Raw genomic sequence first — 13,605 nt, forward strand, 5'->3', positions numbered from 1 at the left:
GCGGGTGTGTCTTGCGTGTGCTGTGCGAGGATGGACAGCATGTGGACAACGTTGGAGAAGAGTCGTGAAGTGTGGTAATAATGTGAATGTTTGCCACCAACGTGTTGGCCTGTCGTCATTTGTAATGGTGTTGAAGTTTTATGAATGTCTAAGCTTGAGCTTCTTGGCATGGCTTCACGGTGAAGAGCAGTGCAAAGAATGGAACCAGAATGAACAGATATTCATTCTCTCTATTCATTGCAAAGGGTTGTCATATTACTAATGGTGATGTCAAATGTGATAATGTCAGTAAATAGAATTCATTGGTGCAGGCATGTGGAGTCGTGAATACCATAATTGGTTGAACACACCAGTGATTAATTGCAAGTTCCTGGCATCATTAAAGCTGAATAGTTCAAAAAATGGCAAACATCCTTGATTTGTAGTTTTCATTATACCATGTACGTATTGTTTAAGGCGAGTTTAAAACAAAATTGTAAATTGCTGCAAAAGCAATATCTCGGTGGCACCATTAACAGTGGAAGCTCCTACCTTGCCAGGCTATGAGCTGTGCATAAGGTTACCATAGAATTAACGTAATTCATTGTCACAAATCATGGCAAAAAGCTGTAAAAAGCAAGTTGTTTCAAAATCGAAGTGGGAGAACACCTACAACGAAGGATGTGCTTCAGTTGCCCTTCTTAATTGTATTTTATTATTGGGATTTTGATCATTCGAATTTGTTGCCTGGTACAGGTCGGTCATTGTTAGAATTCCTACTTACTCTAGCATAGTATTCAATTTATAACTAGGCACCTAACTTATATGATATTCCTGCCCAAGTTTGTTTCCTTTTCTTGCATATATATTTTAATGAACTGGTATATACTATATGGTTTCAGTTGCTTTTGCATCATTCGAATTAAGTCTTCTCTTTCTTCCTTGTCCACTCCTGGTATAGCCCAGCAGAACTCCAATATGAACAACATAAGGGATGATGATTATACGAATGTTAGTAGTACAGTAGTTGGCCCAAAGGCCTATTATGTAGATTAAAAAGCTTGGGGGAGGGGTTACTTAGCGCCCTCAAGAGCTGGTTGGCTAAGCCCAAGAGCAGGTCCAGAATAATCCTGTCGGAGTGCAGCGATGCGATCACCAGCCTGAATTCCTCGTATAACAACACCCTGCCCTCACGTGGCAGCCTGTGGTGTTGGCATTCCCAAAAGATATGGGCTGCAGAGATGGTCGCTTGGCCAGGCCACAGTAACAAGTAAATGTCAGCTTCTCCAAAAACTAGCTGTTTGCGTAGGTCTTCCTGGCTACGCTATGCCAAACTTCTGTCATTCCTCTGTTCCCTCTCGCGTGCAGATCACCGAGTTCGTGCACAAGCGTGATGTCACTCGCTCGCTGCTGAAGAGCGGCGTCAAGGGACCCCGGGACTTCCAGTGGCTGAGCCAGATGCGCTTCTACTTCGACCCGCGGCAGCCTGAGGTGCTGCGGCAGCTCTCGATCCACATGGCCAATGCCCGGTTCAGCTACGGCTTTGAGTACCTGGGCGTACAGGACAAACTTGTGCAGACGCCCCTGACGGACCGCTGCTACCTGACCATGACTCAGGCCCTGGAGGCACGTCTTGGAGGATCACCCTTCGGTGAGAGAGATGTGCTTGCACATTAGAGGGACATTCAGTTGAGCTGTTTTAGTAAGTTAACCTGCTACAGTCACAACACTCCCTCCTACTTACCATGAGAGGAGCCTTGGTAAGCAAGGAACGATTCAAAAACGACTGAAGGGTGGCAACGCTACCTTGGAACTTTGCATCAGCTCACCCGGACGTCATAGATTTTGACAGCGTCTGCTCTGGCATAGTTAACTTTTTGTTGGTAAAGGTGGACTACAGTGTGCTATAGAAGAGTCAAACTGCACTTGGCAAGTTTCAAGAACTTTTACTTAAGCCCAACAGCGCGAATATGAAAAAGATGCTTTGAAATTCATGAGGTCACACTGAGGTAGCCGTGCTGACGTTTGGGCGTGAAGTTTGAAAAATTAAGAAAGCTTGCTTTAATTTACTCTTCTCGTAATCAATTTATTATGGTAAAATTAACAAAAAGGGAGTTTGCAAAGATTGCTGTGTCAGTCTAAGCAAATTTTGTGTTTTTCTGTAGTGTTTGTTAAACCATAGCCATGTTTACTCGTCGTGTGTTTCCTTACGAGCAGTTGCCTCGGTTGTGCCCTTGCAGGGCCGGCTGGCACTGGAAAGACCGAGTCGGTGAAGGCCCTTGGACATCAGCTGGGGCGGTTCGTGCTAGTCTTCAACTGTGACGAGACCTTTGACTTCCAGGTGAAGGGGTCACTGTCATGCCTATGCTTTGCTTTCAGCCTTTGTCATGCAGTGGGTATCGCCACATCATCTCAGTATGGCATCTCTTGAAACGTTGCTGTTAATCTGTAGCAGTTGCAGGCTAGTGCATTTTAAAAGACAGAAACCACAAAGTGGAAAGCGGTGATAAGAAATGGTGAATTTTTTTTTCATTCTGAGCTACTTTTCAAGACTAAAAAAATGGCGATATGTCAAGCTTTCTGTTCATTCAACTATTTAGCTTTTTGTTGACAGCAACTAGTAGACTTGAAGTGAAAAGGAATAAGCAGAGACAAAAGGACAGACACGGACAAACTCATAGGAATTTAATCCGGGATTTCTTATGGGCCCTTATTTTAGTTTAGCTAAGTGACCGGGCTTTGTGTTTACTTAAGTGCACATATGTGACTGGACTCTGTGTTGCTGGGTTACTGAGTTGACTTTTGTATTAGTGTGGCATTAGTCTACTTACATGACTGGAGTTTGTGTTTTTATGATTTGGAGTTGTCTTTCAGCTATAGTGTGACATTAGCGTACTTATATGTTACCGGAATTAGTGTTGTTAGGATTTCACTATATTTGTTACGATATATTAGGTTTTTTTTTTAAATCCCTATGTGAAGAGGAGTAGCCGGCGCCAATTAAAGGTGACATCTCCTAAATACCATGTAGTAAAAAAAAATAGCTAACTAGCACAAATCCCACATTGCATTACTACATCATCTTGCCATTGAACATCCGTAGACAAGTATGTGCACAGAAGCTCCAAGAACCCACTCGAATACTTTAGTCTTGCCTTGAAAACAAAAAGCACCAAATTTATCTATTTAGTCCTTCACAAGAGAAATGACCACACCTTCCTTTGTGCTTCAAGTCTACTGTTGATGGAATACCTACTGGCTCACTCTCAAGTCTTGCTCGATAACCTCACTGGCAACCAGAAAGCAAGGTACGCTTCACGGGCACCTTTCCGAGTCATACCACTCTTTGCACTTTTCTCTTCCACACTTGCTGCTGAGCACGAGGCCGCGGGATCGAATCCCGGCCACGGCGGCCGCATTTCGATGGGGGCAAAATGCGAAAACACCCGTATACTTAGATTTAGGTGCACGTTAAAGAACCCCAGGTGGTCGAAATTTCCGGAGTCTTTCACTACGGCGTGCCTCATAATCAGAAAGTGGCTTTGGCCGTTAAACCCCATAATTTAATTTTTAAAATTTTCTCTTCCACACTTGCAGGCCATGGGCCGCATCTTTGTGGGCCTGTGCCAAGTGGGTGCGTGGGGCTGCTTTGACGAGTTCAACCGGCTCGAGGAGCGCATGCTCTCGGCCGTCTCGCAGCAGATCCAGATGATCCAGGAGACCCTGCGCAGCCGTGAGGGAGGAAGGGGTAAGCACTGCTTATATTTACCCCTGTGTTTTTTTTAATCTAGTCTGTGTTGGGTTGAGGAAAGCGTGCTAGCATCTTAACTGGCCAGTTAGATTGCTAAAGCACCGTGACGCCGGTGTACACTGCTGTGTTGGAACGCGCATCGAGCTGGCCGGTGGGTATGCCTAAATGCCAGCGCAGACCCAGGCAATAACTTGGAAAAGCAGACGCCAGGCGGGGAAGAACAATGAGACTTCCTTCTGGTACTTTCTATACTCGTCTGCACCAGTTGGGAGTATAGTTGTACTGCATGCTGATGCATACGGTACAAGGCTAGTTTCACAAACTTCTGGTAAATGTCGCATATACATTTTTTAACAGACGTAATAAACTGCGTTGAGGAGGTGCCACGAGAGGTCACTACAGCACATATGTTGAATAAAACAATCTTGACTGCCTTCACCTGACTGACCTGATGCACTCAATGCCTGCAGGAGTGGCCCAGTAAGGAATGCTGTTCGTTTTTGATTAGCCACACCCCAATGGCCAAGTAAGTTTCTGCAAGATAGTTCATATGTATGGTTGATCCCGAAATTTCAAACTCGCGTACAAGGAACTCTCGTTAAGACAAACTCAGTTAAGCCGAATTGTCGCATATGACGAACGACATGGGAACGTTTGTTTGGTTTTCCATAGACTCATGGCAAACAAAATCCGCTTGAGACGCTTAAGCCTCAGATGTATTCTTCGATTAAGACGAACGTTCCAAGTGACCGCCACCGCTAGCGATCCTGGAGGCCTGGGTGCCTCGATGCACCGCGCCAGGGAACGCATGCATCGCCCTTGGGCAGAGGCGAAAACAAGGAGGAAACCAAAAACATGTAAAAAAAAGGGGGGGGGCGGCATAGAAACTCTCCTCGCCAATGCCGTTTCTCAGCAGGAGCATGCGACCTCGCGTCATTATATGGGTCCTACAGGCTCTCCAACGCGACCGCGCCACCGGTGTTGGCCATCGACACCATCCTTTCTCTCTGCCACCTCAACAGCTGTCAGTCGTGTACCCTTGCCTTCCCTAGGAGCGTTGCACGTTTTCTTTGCCTCACTGGCCTCACAGCAAGGGCTAGGAGGATTTTTCCAGCAGCACAAAGGCACGGAAGGATGTTTAAAGTCATTAGGTGACATGATGGTGTGGCTACTTTCTGATTTGCACAAAAGCTATGAGCATCCATCACAGACCGGATGAAACCAAGCAAGAGTACCACCTGAAGACAGTTTTCCATTAAGATCAGCTAAATAAATTCTTTATATATAATTTTCCCCCTTTTAAGTCTACTTCATTTACCGTTTTGAAGTAAGATATTTCGATGCACCTGGTCATGTTTCCAGTTATTCTTCTGATAAGACGAACAAATTTTCATAATGTCTTCGATTTAGAGGGAGCCTACTGATTATGAAATTATTGTCGGCACTGTTTTCAGAGGTGCTGTCAAACAAGATTGAATCTGAATACGTGCCATGGAGGAAAAATGAGTTTTGCTCACTGCACCTCATTCAAACTGCGGCCGTTTGTTATCGGCAACAGCAGATCGCCACTCTGCTTCAAGAACGCAAAAGTCCTCCCACTCGAATATACATTCCACAAGAAAGCTTGGATGGCATCCACTCTTTAGTCTGAGCAGCTTGGGGCATGGTAGGCCGAACTGGAGATGCTGCGCCGCCAAGTTTGTCTTGTAGGCAAAGACTTTCTGCGAATGGCATTTTAGGATTCAATGAGCTGCCTGAATGAATGAATCAGACTCAAACCTTCACTTGGACGGATCTTTACATTGCAGTATGAATTACTTTTCACGATCTCTGGGAACTGTCCGCAACATGCTGAGGTTTCAAACTTCAGATAGGAACGTTTTATAAACTTGGATTGTCAATATATGACAATATTTTGGGGTCGCATTCGAATTTGATATATGTCCATGATCGACTGCAGTCAAATTAGTCCTGGAGAAAATGTTTGCCTGAGGATTGCCGTCCCTACATTCCCGATTCTTTCTGCAGGCACTGACATGCTGTCTGTGGAGCTGATTGGGAAACAGGTGCGGGTGAACCCGGACATGGCCATCTTCATCACGATGAACCCCGGCTATGCGGGCCGCTCCAACCTTCCCGACAACCTGAAGAAGCTGTTCCGCTCGTTGGCCATGACCAGCCCCGACCGGCAGCTCATTGCCCAGGTCATGCTCTTCTCTCAGGGCTTCCGCACGGCCGAGAAGCTCGCCTCCAAGATTGTGCCCTTCTTCAAGTGAGTTGGCTTTCTCATTGGTCTTTGCATTAGTAAGTTTAACTTTCTCATTGGTCTTTGCATTAGTAAGTTTAACTTTCTAGTAGGCATTCTTGTCATGTTCTGAACTCATCTAGATAAATGAATCCAGCAGTTCCATTGTTACCTGCTTATTGTCGTCTGTTCATGATGTGTAAATTGTCCCAATAGATTTTTTGTGTTCAGCTAACCAGGGGCTCAAATTTGTTGCATTCTATCGCAGGCTGTGCAATGAGCAGCTGTCCAACCAGTCGCACTACGACTTTGGCCTCCGAGCCTTGAAGAGCGTGCTCGTGAGCGCAGGCAACATCAAGCGTGACCGCATCCAGCGCATCCGCGACGAGTTGCGTGAGAAGGGCGAGGGAGCCATTGAGGAGAATTCCATCGCCGAACACCTGCCTGAACAAGAGGTTTGCACTGTCACTCATGCATCTGAATGAAAACTCGGATCCAGCCTGATAACCTTTACGTCTTTAGAAATGAGTCTTAGTTTGGTGCATTATTTAGAAGACACATCTGTTGCTTACTCGTGGCTGTTAAGATGCTTGCTAGGAGCATTGTAGCAGCTTGAGAGTTCTTATTGTTCCATGCGGAACAAAGTACTGGCGTGTTGCGTTTTTGTTTTGTGCACGCAGCCGTAAATGACAGCTCAGTAATACAGTCCACTGAGGTTCTTGTGAGGTTTCGAAAGCTTCAAGGCTCTTGGACAGTAAAAGTCGGGAAGCTGTGTGCAGGCAATCGTGTGCGAGCAAAGATTTGGTTCAAACTAGGCAAACATCTTTACCACCCTTGCCTTTTTTTTTGCATGTGAAAGCAGCAGCAGAAGTAAACGAAGAGGGGATGAGAGTCAGTTATTTGCGTAGATGTTGTGACGTACAGTTTGAGCCCATTCCATGATGTGGTAGCAGGGTTGCTCCGACTCGTGCCCAACCACGCCCTGGTGTTGCAGATCCTGATCCAGAGCGTGTGCGAGACCATGGTGCCCAAGCTGGTGGCCGAGGACATCCCGCTGCTCTTCTCGCTGCTGTCTGATGTGTTCCCTGGCGTGTCGTACACTCGGGCCGAGATGCGCTCCCTCAAGGAGCACATCGTCAAGGTCTGCCAGGAGATGTTCCTGGTGGCCGGCGAGGGCGAGGAGCAGGGTGGGGCCTGGATGGAGAAGGTAATCGCAGGTTGCCCGCATGGGTCGACAGTGCATGTACAGTGCTCACGGAATGAAACGCGTCAATTTAGGGCTAAGTAATGCGCATACTTTCGTTTCAACCGGTTGCAGTTCGTGTCACATCGACGTAATTCTGGCGCGTACACTTACATCAGAGTCATCGTCACCTTTGGTGACCAAATTCCTAGCGACATGACATGGTGCTCTCGCGTACTTTGCACATAAGTAGGGTTCTACTGAATGCTCCGTGTCCCATTTCATTCCGTGAGCACTGTACGTGCGTCATTGGATGTGTCTGGGCATGATTGTACACAGCCACATAAAAAAAAAACAAGCGCGAATAAGTGGTCATGCACGTCTGAAAACTGTCCAGAATTAGCGCACCACAGTGGAACCCTTCAACACATTTCAGTCTCTCATTTCCCCTGGATGCTACATTGTGCTTGCATTGTTCAGGTGCAAATTCTATACAGCATTGCTCTGCAAATTTCCTGCATCTGACGCATCTTCCATGAGGTGGTGATGCGAATTGAGTGTCATTCAGCAGTGGCTTGATGATGGGGATAGTTCCCATGTTAGGCTTGTGGTGAACCAGATAAGGCCAGAAACACAGGTTTGTGTGCTGTTGCCTAATCTGAACTTCTCATTCGGACGGTTTTCACACAAACCAGCACAGAAGGAAAACTGTGTAGCCGAACATCTGCCGGTACAACAAGTACTGTTAGTAGCAGAACTGATAGTTGGGCAACTTGGTAAGTATTCATGGTGAAATTTCATCACGAATACTGTTAGTACTTTGTATTGTAGGGCGGCAGTGATAAATATTACTGACAGAGATGCGTGCCTTTGTGCAGCTGTCATAACTAGACACCGGGATCACATAGCAGATTGATTCAGTGTCCGTCTGACTCTCAAAGCATCGTGGTCACAGCTGATGCAAGCTGACCCACATTTTGCGTCGTGGCCCGCAGGTTCTGCAACTGTACCAGATCTCTCAGCTGAACCACGGCCTGATGATGGTCGGCCCCAGCGGCAGCGGCAAGTCGACCGCCTGGAAGGTGCTGCTCAAGGCCCTCGAGCGCCTGGAGGGCATAGAGGGGGTGGCACACGTCATTGACCCCAAGGTAATCGGCTCGCTTCTTCAACCAGCTTTATTTATGGCAAGGTTTGTCGCCTGTTTGTGCTGACTTGTGAGCATTGTTGTTTTCGGTGAAGCTGCTTACCAGGTGAGGATGCCACAACTTTGCCTGTGGAGTTCGCAGAAATTAACGAGGTGGAGGAAGTCTCGTGAAAGGATTTGATTGTTCCGAACAGTTTGAATTTTATCTTGTATCCCTGCAGCTTTGAGTTGCAGCCGTCTGCTAGCCTCCCAGTTAGTGCAGTTGGTAGAGTGACTGCCTTCACAATGGAGTGGTGCCAAGTGTGATCCTCGGACAAGGACAAATTTTTTTTCTTCAGCTGTGGAGCTTCCCTTGTGAGAAACTTGTCATTTGGGCTTCTTTTGTACTTCGGGCTACCTTCAGGAGGATTTCCAATTTCTATTTTTTCATTCTTCTTCTTTGTTAATTTCATCGCTAAGAAAATGAGGCAGCGAATCTGTTTTATTAGTGCCAGCCTTTGTTTTTACAGCCTCTCATGGTTTGTTCAGAACCATTGTTTAAACTTGGGAGCAATCCCATGCCCTATATTGCATCTCAGGTTCAGCTTGTCTTCGACACTGCTTCCTGCCTACTTGCGCTTCTATGATTTGCAGGCCATCTCCAAGGAGGCACTCTACGGTGTACTGGACCCGAACACTCGCGAATGGACTGACGGGCTCTTCACACACATCCTGAGAAAGTGAGTGGTACTTTTAGCTTTTGCCATCACTAGCTTGTATATTAAGCGTATGCAGTCTTCTGAAGTCTGCAAGGCAGCCCTTTTGCGCACGGCTTTGGCAAATTGACGCGCGTAATTCCCTGCATGATGTCAGCCTGGAGTTTAACGTTTCAGAGCATCGTCGTCTCTTGCTCTGAAACTTGTACTATTGCAATTGCCCACTGGCTGAAGCAGGCTCCTGTCGAGCGCAAGCTAGGGCATTCTGCAAGCTGTTTGGTGGTCGTATATTGAAGTTCGTGAACGTAACGCAAACATGTTGGGGTTTTAACTTTTAGGCCCTCGTTGCGCATGCAGATATGCCAGCTTTTTTTAAAGTTGATCGAGAACGACCCCATGTTTGTTTAGAATGAATTGTCCTGGCCTAATGGTCGACGAAAAGGAATATTTGAGCTTCTCTTTTTCTGGGTGAGATAAACAAAATGTGAGCAATTGTAAGAGGGGCTACAACATCCTTTCTTCTTCTACTCAGGATTATTGACAACGTGAGGGGAGAGATCAACAAGCGCCAATGGATCATCTTCGACGGTGACGTTGACCCCGAGTGGGTTGAGAACCTGAACAGTGTGCTGGATGACAACAAGCTGCTGACGCTGCCCAACGGAGAGCGACTCAGCCTGCCGCCCAACGTGAGTGTTGCAGTGCGCGTTTGGTCTCCTTTAGGATGCATAGCTGTAAGCATTTCAACAAAGGCTGAGCAATTCCTCAGCACAACGCTGTGGACGTAAGGAAGTAAATTTTATTTTTCAGCAGCTGAGTATTTTTGCTGGTGGATGCCAGAAATTACTGGACAGTCGCTCGAGCAGTGGCTTACAATGAAGCAGCTTTGAAGGTGGAGTAGTTCACTTCTCATTTAACCTGCTCCTTTATTGTCGAGACAGCCTCGTAACACTCGTTCCCTGTTCTAGGCGCTGTGTTGAGTTCAGGTTTGTTTGAGGCTTTGTAGTTAGCATCGAAGGAGCTCTAGCGCAAGCTCTGCTTTACTGGCGAGTTTTCAGGCCATTGCTTGCTACACCTAATGTGGCTGCCTAAGTGGCCAATCAAAGTTCACCAGAGCACTCCTTAATTTTGCATAGTAGTCTCGGAAGCTACCGAGTCCTCTGAGCATCGGTTCGACTCCAGCTTCCTTAGACTGGTGACCCTCCACTTCTCCTCCTCCCCATGCAGGTGCGGGTGATGTTTGAGGTGCAGGACCTGCGCTTTGCGACGCTGGCCACCGTCTCCCGGTGCGGCATGATCTGGTTCAGTGAGGACGTGCTGGGCACCGAGATGATCTTTGAGCACTTCCTGCTGCGGCTGCGACACATTCCCCTGGAGGAGGCCGACGACGAGCACACGGCCTACCGCAGCGGCGGCAAGAAGGACTCGACCAAGGAGGACGCCCTGTCGCCCACACTGCAGGTGAGGGCTGCTGCACAAGTGGCTGCAGAATGGTGCTCTAGTTAGGCTTCAGTTTGGCTGTCGTTCTTCGTTGAGGAAGGATTAGTTTGAGAGCAGTCTTCTACCTGTGCCACTTGGCCCCCAAAAAGCGTGGCACGAGTTCGAGTGTTGCGAGTTGGCTGCACTAAGGTTGTTTTCTAGCACTAGCAGTAGCATTTTACTCCTCAGTGCTGGAGTCTGCTTTCCACGCGTCCACCTCCTAAGTGCCTACGCATATGAAGTTAACTGAAGCTTCGATGAATAATGTTCATGAGTACAGTAAGCAATGGACATTTTCTAGTCAGTACAGTTGCACCTTTAATTCAGGTGTGCCAGGGTTACAGCATGAAAACAGGAAACAAGATGGGCTAACAAACTATGAGGACGAGCACAGTCCTGATTGTTCCTCAAGAGAAGAAAACTGGGCAAGTTGGAGTGCGTTCATGACAAAAAAGACAGACGGAAAACTAGCTTGTGACGTCCTTTCCTTTCATCTGTCTTTCTTGTGCTGCCAGATCAGGTCCTCAATAAGGTAGCACTTGTCCTCGTCAGTTTTTACCTTGTCCTGTGTTCTGCTTTTGCAATGCGACCCTCGTGCTGTTGAATACTACCAACAAGCCACGTCCACAACGCTTCCTAGTTCCGTGCAGTATCACGATGTCATTGCTCATGATTTTCACCTCTTCCCGGCGTGCAGACCCAGCGAGACGTGGCGATGATCCTGCAGCCCTACTTTGGCAGTGAAGGCTTGGTGGTCCGAGCCCTGGAGTGGGCCTCGCGACAGGAGCACGTTATGGACTTCACCCGCTTCCGAGCCCTGGGCTCCCTCTTTTCCATGCTCAACCAGGCGACGCACAATGTGCTCACCTACAACCACTCACACCCAGACTTCATGATGCAGGTTGGTCTGACGACAAGCAGGGTTGTTTCGTAGGACGTACCACCACCAGTGTTTAGAGTGCTTTGCGAGAAGCACCGGAACATGTCTCGGCACATTTCGTGCATCACCCAGAGATGAATTGGCCGGATGTGTCCCCAGTCTTTCGGCTTCAGGAACTTGATCAGGGATAGCTGTTAACATTTAGAACATACCATTGTTTGTGTAAAATATAAACTTAAAGGGAAACTAATGGTACATACAAAGTTGAGCTGTATAAAATGCATTTGGAATACTGAATACGTCAGCCTTGCAGTCGGCTGAGGACTTGCAAGCCACAAAGGGTGGAATACAGGTGGCTACGCTACCTGGTACGCTCCCAACACCAGCTTTGGTGATGCTATGGGCTTGGGCAACGTCTACTCGGCATTATTCGAACGTTTACCTTAATGAAGAATTGCACTGTGTTCCGGATGCGCAAACCTTACAACCTTTCAAAATTTATCCCGTGACAGTATCGGCAAGATACGTGACATCACAGTAAACTTCTCTAACCTTTCTTCTGTTGGTGTGAGTGTCTTAGCCCTCTTATACCTGGAGTAACTTGTCTGCCTTGATGTAATGAATTCAAGCGACTTGAGCCTAAACACATTGCCCCCACAGCAAGACCAGCTGGAGAAGTACATTCCCAAGTGCCTCGTGTACGCCCTGCTGTGGTCGTTTGCGGGCGACGGCCGCCTGAAGGTGCGCTCGGAACTGGGCGACTTCATCCGCAGCGTCGCCACGGTGTCCCTGCCAGCCAACACGGGCTTGCCCATTATTGACTATGAGGTAAGTGAGCCTTGGTTTTCTTAGAATATATATATATATTTAATCTGCTATGAATGGAGAATGTGACCAACACTTCGCAAGCATTGAAAGGAGCTTGGTATGTAGTCTGCTCTTGGCCGTGTGGAATGTCTGGGAATAGAATTGATGTTGCTTTGCAAATCCAGTATCTTCCACAGTAGGGCTTTAGGCGTTGGCAGTCTCTAATTGACGGCCATTGGAATAGGCAGTGAGTTTCTCCTCAGTTTTCTCCTCAAGTAGCCGTCTAACTTGATATTCCAACCTTGTTTCTGCCTTGGCATTAGGTGAGATAATTAAAACTTCTTTGGCTGGCTACTTATATTCAAGACTAGCCATACAGTGGCAGCACTTCCCACAATTTTCTGCCCCCCCAGTGAGTAGCCATCTAGCTGGCTACTTCAGCATGATTAGCCACCTTCCAATCGTCTTTGCTCAAGGCAACAGTTATAGTGTGCGGCCAGCTGGCTAATTCTGCAGGTAAAGCCATCCTGCAGGTAGTTGCTGTGTCAAGGCAAGAGCACAATGCTAGAGGCAAGGTAAACGATGTGAGAAAACAGCACGACGCAGCCGCTCATCATATTGTTCAATTGCTGTCATTGTTGCGATTGTCAACACAGAAACTCATTGTCATGGTCGCCATTCTTGTCCCATATGCTCAGTATCATTCTTGTCATTGTCAACATGGATGCTCCTCGTCATCATTGAGGCAGACACTCCGTCATTGGTGTATCATCAATGCATGCTCTCATTCTTTCAACACAGGCAGTCGTTGTTGAGGCAGGAAAGCAGCGCTCCTTCACTGTTTTCCTGCCTTAGTACGAACAACGAACTTGCTCAACGACGACGGTCATCGTGCTCTGCCCCCGCAGGTGTCCCTGTCGACGGGTGAGTGGACCCTCTGGCAGAGCAAGGTGCCCCAGGTGGAAGTGGAGACCCACAAGGTGGCCGCACCGGACGTGGTGGTGCCCACGGTGGACACGGTGCGCCACGAGGCCCTGCTCTACACCTGGCTGGCTGAGCACCGGCCCCTCGTGCTGTGCGGGCCCCCTGGCTCCGGCAAGACCATGACCCTGTTCTCCGCTCTGCGCTCCCTGCCCGACATGGAGGTCGTGGGCCTCAACTTCTCCAGCGCCACCACCCCGGAGCTGCTGCTGAAGACGTTTGACCACTACTGCGAGTACCGGCGCACCCCTAACGGCGTGGTGCTCTCCCCGATCCAGTTGGGCAAGTGGCTCGTGCTCTTCTGTGACGAGATCAACCTGCCCGACATGGACAAGTACGGTAAGTGCTACATCCACCGAACTCTGGGTTGGAGTCGGTTTGTATGGGCAGGGGTGAGGTCTGGTCTGTGGTGTTCTTTTGGAAGCTCCTGCTTTTGTAGGTTGTGCTCGGCACTGAGGGAG

At 48.0% G+C, this 13,605-nt stretch overlaps 1 protein-coding gene across 3 annotated transcripts in view; it reads left to right on the forward strand.

The window, feature by feature from the left end:
- Nucleotides 1-13,605, forward strand: part of Dhc64C (dynein heavy chain, cytoplasmic) — a 119,857-nt gene that overhangs the window by 52,711 nt on the left and 53,541 nt on the right. For all 3 annotated transcript variants that reach the window (XM_065445201.1, XM_065445202.1, XM_065445203.1), the window contains 13 exons: nucleotides 1,348-1,630; nucleotides 2,220-2,320; nucleotides 3,577-3,727; nucleotides 5,759-6,002; nucleotides 6,244-6,430; nucleotides 6,970-7,182; nucleotides 8,154-8,306; nucleotides 8,936-9,021; nucleotides 9,530-9,686; nucleotides 10,225-10,458; nucleotides 11,174-11,377; nucleotides 12,017-12,184; nucleotides 13,072-13,483. In XM_065445201.1, coding sequence (XP_065301273.1) covers nucleotides 1,348-1,630; nucleotides 2,220-2,320; nucleotides 3,577-3,727; nucleotides 5,759-6,002; nucleotides 6,244-6,430; nucleotides 6,970-7,182; nucleotides 8,154-8,306; nucleotides 8,936-9,021; nucleotides 9,530-9,686; nucleotides 10,225-10,458; nucleotides 11,174-11,377; nucleotides 12,017-12,184; nucleotides 13,072-13,483 — 2,593 coding nt within the window. The remainder of the gene's footprint in view (nucleotides 1-1,347; nucleotides 1,631-2,219; nucleotides 2,321-3,576; nucleotides 3,728-5,758; nucleotides 6,003-6,243; nucleotides 6,431-6,969; nucleotides 7,183-8,153; nucleotides 8,307-8,935; nucleotides 9,022-9,529; nucleotides 9,687-10,224; nucleotides 10,459-11,173; nucleotides 11,378-12,016; nucleotides 12,185-13,071; nucleotides 13,484-13,605) is intronic.

The sequence above is a fragment of the Dermacentor albipictus genome, chromosome 7, assembly GCF_038994185.2.
Source record: "Dermacentor albipictus isolate Rhodes 1998 colony chromosome 7, USDA_Dalb.pri_finalv2, whole genome shotgun sequence".
NCBI lineage: Eukaryota > Metazoa > Arthropoda > Arachnida > Ixodida > Ixodidae > Dermacentor > Dermacentor albipictus.